The following is an 11,477-nucleotide window of genomic DNA, read 5'->3' as shown; positions in this document are numbered from 1 at the left end:
CTCCGTAATTAGGAATCTGTTTCTCAGCGCTTCGAGGGGCTGTTCCTGAGTTACTACCCAAGGAGAGACTATCTGAATGGTGAGACAGATTGAGAGGTACTTCTGTGTGTATCTTTAAGGACAGTGCTGAAAAGCTGGGTCTTGTGTTACTACCAGCAATTGAAGAGCAGTGACTTCAGAGCCTAGTAGTGGTGGCAGCAACAAAGATAAACGTGGTTTAGTTCACAATTTTGTGGACCTAACAGCTTTCTCCTTTTCTGAGATATGTGATCTACAGACTTAATTATATAGGTAGTATAACCTCCATATATTATATAGACTACATTATTCTATAAATAATTATATATTATTATTAATCACATTTCTCCCTCTTACTTTGGCTGTAAGGAACTTTAGACCAAACTCAAATTCAGTTATAACCACTGCATTAAACTGAGAACTCCTATAGTTTGAGTTCTTTTTCACTGTCCTAATTTTTCTGTTTCCAGTTTATCACATGTCTTTAGTTGCAAGCCAGCTTAACTTCTTTATAAAAAATGTTGGAGGTATAAATAGGTAAAATAAATGTAAAATATCTGTCTGAAATATTTTGCTTTAATTGTGATTATATAAACAAAACCAGAAAATATACCTCTATCTTGATTATTTTAAAAATTTAAGGTTAATCTGGCTTTAGTAGGGGACAAAAGTTTAACTTAGCATAACAATTGGCAAAATTAGCATAACTGGAAAATTTAGACAACACAAATTGCAACAATATTTGTACCGCTTTTATTTGGAAAAATAACCATCTGAATGCATTTCCATAGTATATTACAGTTAAGTACTTCATGACATGATTAGCATTCAGTAGTTGAAAAAGTATTAAACTGTGCTTGAGAAGATTCCAATTGGTTCAAAGTCATTCACTGAACTAAAAGTCATTTCCTCATTTTTATAGTCATGGCATTTACCAGAGTCATTCAACTCCAATTTTCATAAGAAAACATTACAGACAAAATCCCACTGAAATCATCAAACAATATTTTATGCTGTTAGAAATATGTTATGCAAAATATAACACTGGCACCAGATTTGTATCATCACGCTTTGCAAAGATATATTGCACATGCTAAAGCATAAAATATATAGACAAAACTACCAAACAAAAGATATTTTTGCATTGAATTTTTAGGTCACTGCATAAAGAAACGCATAGAATTACATTTTATACACACACTCAGATTGTCACTATCTTAAAACGCTCTTCCCCTATAACACTGACCTATGGTTTATGGTTTTGTAAAAAGAAAGCATTTTAGCACTGCAAAATCAAACATAATTCCTATAGAAAACTTCAGCATCTTCATTTTCATTTCAAAGCAGGTAAAAGGGGAAAGAGGAAAAAAGACACTTTATACATTCAAAGAAAGGCTGAAATGAAAACTCACTGGTATTATATTGCTCTGATAACACTCAAATGAAAAAAAATGCAAAACATTTCACAGAATATTTTCAGAATATACAAATATAAAAAGGCACTCTAACTTCATATCACAAGACAAAAAAAAGGGATGGGTTCTTCAACCAACACAACAGATAAGCAAACCAAGTTGCTCAACAGTACAAAGAATTACTAGTGCAGCAAGTCCATTTGATGTTCTTGTCCTAATTTAATAATAAAATAATAAACCAAGCAGCTGTTTACTGCCTAAAGTACCAAAACATACTATGGTGCCCTTTTATTAGTGATAAATAGAAATCCCCTGAGCTATTTACTGTAGAATCATAGCAGATTTTAGGCAATTTGGAGATAGTAATGTATTTACCAAGGATAGGCAGACATGGCAAATAGGTGTAAGTGCAATGAAACATGATCCCTGTGGCTGTGGTTAAAATACAGTCTAAAAATAACATATTTAGGTAAAAGCACAAAACAACCAAGACTCAATTAAAAGCACAATGTTTTCTGTCTTTGTTTTTCTTAGAAAGCAATGTGGCAAATCTAGTTTTCTAAGAGATGTTAAGTGAAAAACACAGAACTCAGTTTTTAAAGTCGTTTCTTAAGGGAAAAAATTTGGTCTTGGGAAGAGGGAGAAAGAAAAAGAGAGTGGGGGAGAGAGATTCAATAAACAATTCACGGCATGATTGCATTTTGTTCTTTTGTCCTCCTCCTTTCTGGCAGTGAGAGCAGGGAAAGTCAGGACGCAGCTCCACAGAGATGTCGCCCGGCTGTCACTGCCTTGCCGCAGTATTTCTTGTTCTCTGTGCTACTCTACAGGAGAAATGGTAACCTGCTTCACCATTAAAGCAGGCATCGCATTTCCTGCTTTCAAGGCCAACTGAGCAAGATTTCCATTCACTTCTGGAAAAAGACTCCACAATATATCACGTTTCTGCAGTGTTAGAGCTCCCTTACTTTCAGGGTTTTGGTAAAGGTAAGGTCATTATTGCTCATTAGCAATTTATCCACTTTTTAAAAACTCATCTTCTCCAAGCAGACAAAAAGGACAGAGAAAGGAGGGGAACACAACACCAAGAATTAAAAAAGAAACAATGGCAGTGGTGAAACAAAAGGTTTCAATGAAATGAATACCAGTTCTTGTAAGTCCTTTGAACAAGTTCTCATTTGTGAAGAACCCAACATGAGTTTTTAATAAAATCCAGAATATTACAGAGTGAAGACTTTTACAGTTAAATGAAATACATAGTATGGTATCTGTATTTAATCCAGGTATGTTAGGACACTGTTTAAAAAATATCTCACATACATTAAGATAGAAATTTCCAGAGTGAAAATGGAACCCATTGTAAAATATTGGAGAGCAGTACTCTAACGCAATATGTTTCTTTCCCGTCTCTTCCTCAAGTAGAAAATAGCAGGAGCTGGTGATTTTTATTTCTCTTCTTGGTACATGTGCCCACACACTGACAGAGTTTCCCATTTGGTTGCTGGGACCATGAGATTTTCAGCATATTCAGGATAATTTCCGCATCTTTCTTTGGGCCCTCTTTGTGCACATGACCCATTACACACTTCAGTTTTCATCTCGAAGAAAAGCATAAGGACTGCAGTGTATTCTAAGCTCTGAGCTGGCTACACAAAGGCTGAGTCATGGATGCTGTACCTTTTTTCAACCGACGTGGAAGAACCTGAGGGTCAACTGGAAGCCGTAGCAGTGGAATTTCTGGGCTTACCCTCAGGACTGCAGGCCAGCCCAGGGAAAGTTCTGTATATTTTCCGGCTTCCTCATTATTCCAAGTAAGACAAGTAGGAATTAAAACAGAGAATAAACAATGGATATTTCCTCAGCATTTGTTTCATTTCAAATAAATACAAACACATATACATCAAAGTATATGAACATTTTCTCTAGTTTGGCAAAAAATTAAGCTGTGGTAAACACATTATTAGTTACAAATGTTAAGCCATCAGCTAGAAATTTGTGTCATAAGAAATATAAAATACAATAAAGACTTACACAAAAAGATTACATTTTAACTCCATAGAAAAGCTATTTCAGTTCTTACTTCCACTTTGAAGGAAAACAATTTAAATCTTCAATTTTAGACTGAAGCATTTTGGTCCTCGTGTATAGCTGGCTGATGAACTACAGACATAGATAAATACATACATATACATGTGCATGTGTATGTGCATAATTTAAAGTCTCATTCTTCTTTCTGTACAGCTATTCCGGGTGCAGAGCGGGGTCCATTTGACCTAGAAGCTTTGGCAGAGGAGAGGGAGCAGACACAGTGTTCACTACGATGATTTCATCATGAACCAACTTTAATCGGCTTTAATTTCCATTTCACCCATTTCTACATCGCGCTTTCACTTTGTTCTCTTTTGGAGTCACACTTCCATTCACTGAGCGTGACTTTGACTGAAAAGCTCATTTAACATTCCACTACTGAGGAACAATACTGATGGCTCTTGTTTTTAATAAAGTTAGTATTTTGATTTACAGACAAATTAATCAAGGGTAATTTCATATTTGCATATATCTCAAAGTTTCGGTGCAATATAATTTTCACCTGAAATGTTATTGAAGGGATTCGTGTTCAATCATTTGGTGAAAATTAGTCACAGGCTTGTTACAGGGTGAGAAAAGCAAGTTCAGTTTTCAGTGGATTTTCCCCTTCATTTGGCAACTTAAACAAAAAAATCCTCAAAAAGAAGTTCTGGATATTTAAGTACTTACTATAGAGAGGATACCACTAGCGCCACCTGGGAAGCCTATGAATAACTGACTCCCTTAAAAAAGATTATTACAGGCGTTATTTCTGAAGATGAACACCTCTACCTTTGGCTTCTAGTAAGGAAGTAAACATCAAATTGAGCAGAGGTTTGAGGCATCTCCTATCCAGCACTTCCCTTCCTTGGGGACATGAATGTCACATTGATACACTTTTGAGAACTCACTGCTGAGTACATGAAAAGTAAAAAAAAATCTCCCTCTCTGTTGCATTATGCCCAAAGAAAAAGAATTAAATGCTTTTTTAAAATTCCATATTTAAAATGAGAGGTAGACTTTCACAGAAGTATCTCAGCTCTAAGGAAAACATGAAACAAAGGAAAGTCAAGGCCCAGCTATGTGAGAGCTTTGCCTACAGCCTAGCTGCCTTCCCTGGGCTTGATTAATCCCTTCTCTACTGGCTCTGTAAGCTTGGGCCCATAATAACACTTGAACACAACACAAATCTGGAATTCAAGCTTTGTTCCCTTCCTCCAACATGGGTGACCAAGGAAAAGCTTCTACAGTCCAAAGTCAGAAAGTTTCCGAATCAGAATCATTTTCATTGTACCCATCCTCAGAGCCTACATTGTTACTGCACAGGCTAACCATGCTACCCAGGTTGGAGAGAGTGGTCCTGCTCAAACTGTCTTTTTTAAAACAAACGAAGTTGACAGCCGTCATTGTACTGGAAGGAGAAAAAGTCATCATGGTAGCCAGAATGAGGGCCAGGCAGTCAGCCACGTCTTTGTTAGGAGCGCAAGCCAGGGCCGGGGTATGACCTGGGCGTAAATGCAGACAAGGCAGTGGTTAGTCCGGGCAATCCAGAAGTGGCGTGAGCGTCCCACAGTACATCTCGAACGACCTCACACGTGGAGATGTATGTCGAGTTAGATATCATGCCAGGCAAAAGGAGTTACTTCCCACAAGTCATGCTTGGGGTGAGGCTGGAGGGGACCGGGAAGGGGTGGACATTTGATGGAGGGTTTTTGTTTTTTTCTTTCCAGCTTACATGACAACAACAAGCACTATATTATCCGGAGTTAGGCAGGATTCCAGTCTTCATCTAGTGAACAGAAACATGAGGGGGGGAGGGTGTGACACAATTCCACAAAATAAAAAAAAACAGCCACAGGACAATCAGAAAGGTGTTTCCACTTGAGAGCACACACACACCATGCACCTTGAGCGGGGGTCAGGGCACTCTCATTCTGAGAACAATGACTTTCCACGTCAGATTAGAGAGGATGTTGAGAAACAGGTGTCTGTGAGAGTCAGTAACACTGTTCTGTCACTTTATATATACTTTAATGAAGAAGGCGCCAGGAAGCTGGTTCTAGAGAAATGGAATCATTTGAGAAGATGAGATACAGCACTGGTTGGTTGTGGTGAAATGTACTATCATTTAAAAGAAACTTAAAGAGGTTTTTAAATGATGTCCACACCACCAGCCAAAGTCCCAAATCCTAAATGTAACAGACATGGGGAGGCTGCTGTGTGCCATAGAGTCATGTCATTCTCTACTATGTGAACTTGATGGGTCAAGTCTGGAAGAGAAAACTATTTCAACACATGAAGCAGGAGCCATGGAGAGGTAGATGAAGTCTTCGATTCAGTCTACCCTTATTCAACCTTTATTCTGTTGGCTGGAAAGGTTTACCTGCCCCCTCTCCTGGCTAAACTTCCTACTAACCACTGGCTCATTTTATTCAGAGGCACTGACTCAAAAATCTTAATTTTTTGCTGTATCATTTGTTAGCACTTGACCTGATTTCTGCTCCCCTCCCTGCTTAACAGATGAGTCCTCTCTCTGTTATGAAGACAAACAAGAATGGACAGATACCTTAACATTCCATTCCACAGAGGTCTGTGTAAGTGATTAAGACTCCAGTGCGGTACAAAATTGTCCCAAATGTTCCTAGGCCTTTAGGGGGTAGCTAAGCTCTAACACAGGCTGCGGTTCTACAATTCTGGTGCATTTATTGTTGAGTTTGCTATGGGCTGAACAAGCCTCAGATACTGCAGACTTACACTGAAGAAAGGCAAAACGAATTCATTCTGGACTCTTGGGTCATTTTGGAGAAAAATTGTGGGGCTCTGCCCTTCAACCCTAAAGTATTAATGCATGTGCATATAGTGGTAATAAGAAGGTGAGGGAAGGTGGGGCAGGAAGACCGAGGAGACGGGGTAATAGAGAACTTTTCGCATCTCCTACATGAGTCAGGCTGGGGACAGAGAAGGGTACATGCTAGGATAAATGGGGCTGCAAAACCAAAACTAACAGCAGTTAGCTAAAGATGTCATATGGCTGCTTACTTCTGAGAAATAGGCATGAGCTGCTAATTCCAATACCTGTAATAAGCAGTTGGATTATGTTAATACATTTTATAATACTTGAATTAAATGCCACAATTAATGCCACATTCAAAAAATTACTTAAATGGTAAATATCCAGAAGTTCCTCTTTTGCTCCCCAAATTTGAAAGGCATGGTAGTTTAATATAATTCTCGTACTCATGAGCTTTCTAAATTTCTTAGGAAATAAGAGTAGAAAGCTTCTGTTAAGAGTTAGTTCATTTAGAAAAGAAATGTGGTATAGATCAGAAGAAGCTTTCAAGCCTAGATGTTAATTTAAAATTTTTACTCATGTTCCCCAAATATCCATACTGAAAATATGAGTTCTGATCTGTTCTGTAAAATAATACCTAGAGGTTTGATCTCAGAATGAACTGAAATACAAAGATGTTTTAATTTGAGCCCTTGAGCATGCACCCATGACACATGTGATCCCTAACTCTTCAGCATGTGCAGTTAAAATTTCACTCGAATACCAAGATGAGTGTATCTAACATATTTCAACCACCATGCTGAGGAGTTTGAGACCAGTTGCTAACATGACATGCACATGGAAGGCACTGGAGGACTGCAGGGAGACTATGTGTTTTACAACAACAGACAGGACAAATTATCCTCGTTTTGTGCTCACACACAGGGGACTTCCAAGGGAAAGAGAGTTCTCACTGCTTTTTTAAACTAGCTCCTGGCTTCTCCATTTCCCTCTGGCTTCATAGCAGGTGCACTGGCACCTGAGGTAATGGCTTACTTTTCCCACTTACCATTTTCATCTACAGCAAGTACACAAGCCCCTTTGGCCAGCAACTCCTCAACGACCACTTTCAAGCCATTGCGTGCGGCCACATGGAGGGGTCTGAAAAAAAGACAACACTGAATGTCAACTGTGATGCATGTTTGTATGAGAAGGTGGCATTCTGAGTAATCTGCGTGGTTGAAAGAAAGAAAGGACTTGAGAATCTATAAATAACACGAGTATTTTCACTTTTTCAAAAAGAATTTCTGAAGAGCTAAAGATCCAACTGTTCTTCCACATTGACCCAAATTCTTCTGTGGATATTATTGTACAAATATTTTACACCTCAAACAACCTCAGTGTCAAGACACAGGGAGCCAGAGAAAGAACTCAAGTTCTGGTGTGTTTTCCAGAAGGTTCTTTACCCCTTGCTTTCTGTATCAGTATTTGATCACTGTCTCACACAGTTAATCAATATGAAATCAATAAGACTGGTGTTACTATCATCCATATACATACTCTTAAACATTGTTATTACTAAAGGCATGAAATGAAGTTTTACTGAATTTAGAATTCTGGACTCCAAAATCACTGCAGATGGTGACTGCAGCCATGAAATTAAAAGACGCTTACTCCTTGGGAGGAAAGTCATGACCAAACTAGACAGCATATTAAAAAGCAGAGACATTACTTTGCCAACAAAGGTCTGTCTGGTCAAGGCTACGGTTTTTCCAGTGGTCATGTATGGATGTGAGAGTTGGACTATAAAGAAAGCTGAGAGTCCCTTGGACTGCAAGGAGATCCAACCAGTCCATCCTAAAGGAGATCAGTCCTGGGTGTTCATTGGAAGGACTGATATTGAAGCTGAAACTCCAATACCTGGCCACCTGACACGAAGAGCTGACTCATTTGAAAAGACCCTGATGCTGGGAAAGGTTGAGGGTAGGAGGAGAAGGGTATGACGGAGGATGAGATGGTTGGATGGCATCACCGACTCAATGGACATGGGTTTGGGTGGACTGCTGGAGTTGGTGATGAACAGGGGCCTGGTGTGCTGTGGTTCATGGGGTCGCAAAGAGTCGGACATGACTGATCGACTGAACTGAAAGAATAATGTCAAACAATATATTCTGCTATTCTGCTTAAACATCTTAATGGAAAAAATATTCTAATATTCCTTTGCGCTTAAAACAAATGCATAGGTAATTTCCTAAAATGGAAAACGAAGCAGCTTTTGGGTCTTTCACACTAAGGATTACACTGAATTATATTAAAATATAATTAACACAAATAGCTTAAATGCTTCAAACATATTCTGGGAACCTGATAAATAAAACTTGTTTTCCAGTAAAAATACATAAAACTAATACGTTTAAACAAATAGTTTCTCCTCAAATATGGCGACTGGTAAGATTTTTCTAACAACCCACTATATTTTTAGTACTACCTTAGAAATATCAGCAAGGAAAAACACAGACCACCTCACAAAATTCTATGAAGGCATATCAGAAGAAAGTTTCTAACTAAAAATGTCTAGCTTGGTCAGCAATTGTAGATATGTGACCATGAACTTCACAAAGGAAAAGCCAGACTTGTGTCTTTCATCACTGCATCCCCCAGCTCTAGCCTAGAATATAGCACATTTTTATTATTGGTCAAATAAATGACTATGAATCTGGGACTTAGTCAAACTTTAGTAGTCACACTTACGTCTGCAGTGCATTGTTTTTTGCATTAATAAGGCTCTCATCTTGTATCTTGTCGAGTATTAACAAGGCACATTTTTCATGACCCTAATGAAGGAAAAAAAGATAAGAAAATGGAACAGAGTTACAGAAATGTTCTGGGGAAATCACTTCAGTATGCTTTAAATTTAACATGTATTCCCTGCGTAATATCAAAATAGGCTATTTTCTGAATAATTCATTTTCTTCTAAAAGCAAATGGTTAAACAGCTCTAGATTTTCAAAGGTTCTAAATAAGGTGTATTAGGACTTGATTAATATAAATCTGATCTAAAATATTACTATTTTTATGATAACTTTTAGAATTAATGTCCAAGGAGCTGAAGCTGATGCTATGTCAGCTAGGTCAGCAGATAAACAGAGAGTAGAATTAGGAGTGTCCTTTAAATTCTTCAACAAAGCTTTTTAAACACAAGTCAAGTCCCATCTTCTTCCTCAAGCCTTCAAATACCACCTCAGTATCCACCTATCACTGGAATTCCCATTGTACCTGTTATCTGTATCATTCATCACTGGCTGCCTTATAAATAGTCTTTTCCAGCAAAGGTCATTCTTTTCTTCCTCATTTAAAAGATACCTCTATATGCTATGACTTATGATAACTGAAAATCTAAAAAATCAACTAATAAAATAGAGACCCTTTTGGAACTTCAGGCCCTCTGCCTGGTTAAGGGGTGACCACTTCCTAAACCCTAGACACTCAAAATGTGGCTCAACAGAACAGCAGGATCAGCATCACCTGGGAGTTAGATATATTGGCCCTCAAGCCCCACTCTGAATCTACTAAATTAGAATCTGCATTTGAACCAGATTATCAGAGGATCCATTTGCACAATAAGTCTGAAAAGCATTGTACTTATATTCATGAAAACATGACAACTTAACATGAACTTCAGGAACCTCAGCACTTTTTGTGGTTTCCAAAGGCTTCTTGGATCATGAAACGGGAAAATGTAACCAATGAAAGGAATGGCTGAGACTTCTGGTACCACTGGGTATAGATAACACCTTTAATAATACAACTATATTGGAACAAACCATCATCACTGGTGTCAACTAGCATCATATTACAATACCTTAAAAGGGAAACACGTAAAGATAATTTTAGAAGTGCCCATGGAGTTTCCATTGTCATGTACTGCTGGTGGAATGTAAATGGTTAAAACCTTATTGCAGGGCATTTTGGTCTTAGAAGTGTTCATAGCCTTAGACTCACTAATTTCATATTTAGGGATTTAGGGATTTATTCTGATTATTATACTACAATTAGTATTATTTGTAGTAGCATATATTTGAAACAAGGAAATGTTTAACAATAGGGGATGGGATGAATCAAGGGTAGCACAATCCTAAGGCAGGGTTCCATACATCTTCTAAAACACTATAATATATGTTGTCTGAAAGGAAGATATTCATAATATATGATTCAGTAACAAAAGCAGGTTATCCAACAGTATGATCCCACTCTCATAAAATCATACATTTATTTTTTTACAAAAGCAGGAACCTTTAGCTGTATGTGAACACAATGCTATTAAAACAAACACATTCTTTGCATTGAACTACGTACCAGAAGAAAAGGGAGACAAGAGAAGCATACATAAATGAATACATTTATTTGCCTCATAAAAGAGTATTTTTGGCTGTGTTATTACAATGTCTTTAAGCAGAATAAATGAAAACATGTGGAACTGCTTATATTTTAGAAGCCACTTAACTAAGTTCCTAACCTGTATTTAAAAGCAAAATATGATACCACAACCATGAAGACAGATTCAGTGGCAGCATCAAACCAGACTGTGGCAAGAATTCAACTGGCAAATTCCCTGAGAAGCATAGCCCATCAACCCCTTTGTGTGGGTCTGCCCTTTGCTTCCCCCTCTGATTCCACTGAGAATGGCACCATCCTGGGGAAACATACATCTTAATTAAGAGCCATGATACACACTTCTGATGGACAGATTTAGGTATTATTATTATCATTTTATCATTACACTAAATAACAGTGTTTCAAATCTATTTACATACTTTACTACTAGCCAAATGTAAGGATGTGTTCAAGTCCTTATCCTTTACAGTCAGGTCAGCCTGGGCGCTGTTCACCAAAATATCTGCAGAAAAAGCCAAAAGATGGTTACTAAGACCACACGCTAATTACATGCATTTTGAAGAAATTACTACCAAAACAACAATGTTTTTGAATTTGTATACTCACATTACCATAACTAATATTTTTAAAGAAAAAAGGAACAATTTATTTCACATGAAAGTGAAAGTGAAGGTCGTTCAGTCGTGTCTGGCTCTTTGTGACGCCATGGACTGTATGGTCTACAGAATTCTCCAGGCCAGAATACTGGAGTGGGTAGCCTTTCCCTTCTCTAGGGGATCTTCCCAACCCAGGGATTGAACCCAGGTCTCCCGCAT

The 11,477-nt window shown here is 37.8% G+C and overlaps 1 protein-coding gene across 4 annotated transcripts in view; it reads right to left on the bottom strand.

Annotated features, from left to right (window-relative positions):
• Positions 1–748: 748 nt before the first annotated feature.
• The window catches only part of ANKRD44 (ankyrin repeat domain 44), a 304,247-nt gene continuing 293,518 nt past the window's right edge, over positions 749–11,477 (bottom strand). For 2 of the 4 annotated variants that reach the window (XM_043910502.1, XM_043910501.1), the window contains 4 exons: positions 11,082–11,164; positions 9,019–9,101; positions 7,337–7,428; positions 749–5,002 (listed from right to left, as the gene is read on the bottom strand). In XM_043910502.1, the coding sequence (XP_043766437.1) occupies positions 4,755–5,002; positions 7,337–7,428; positions 9,019–9,101; positions 11,082–11,164 (506 nt within the window). In that variant the 3' untranslated portion in view covers positions 749–4,754. Of the gene's footprint in view, positions 5,287–7,336; positions 7,429–9,018; positions 9,102–11,081; positions 11,165–11,477 lie in introns of all 4 variants that reach the window. The other 2 variants (XM_043910503.1, XM_043910504.1) reach the window with 2 other exon arrangements.

The sequence above is a fragment of the Cervus elaphus genome, chromosome 8 (genome assembly GCF_910594005.1).
Source record: "Cervus elaphus chromosome 8, mCerEla1.1, whole genome shotgun sequence".
Classification (NCBI taxonomy): domain Eukaryota; kingdom Metazoa; phylum Chordata; class Mammalia; order Artiodactyla; family Cervidae; genus Cervus; species Cervus elaphus.
Note: the sequence above shows the minus strand (reverse complement) of the source record. Positions and strands in the feature narration are given on the sequence as shown.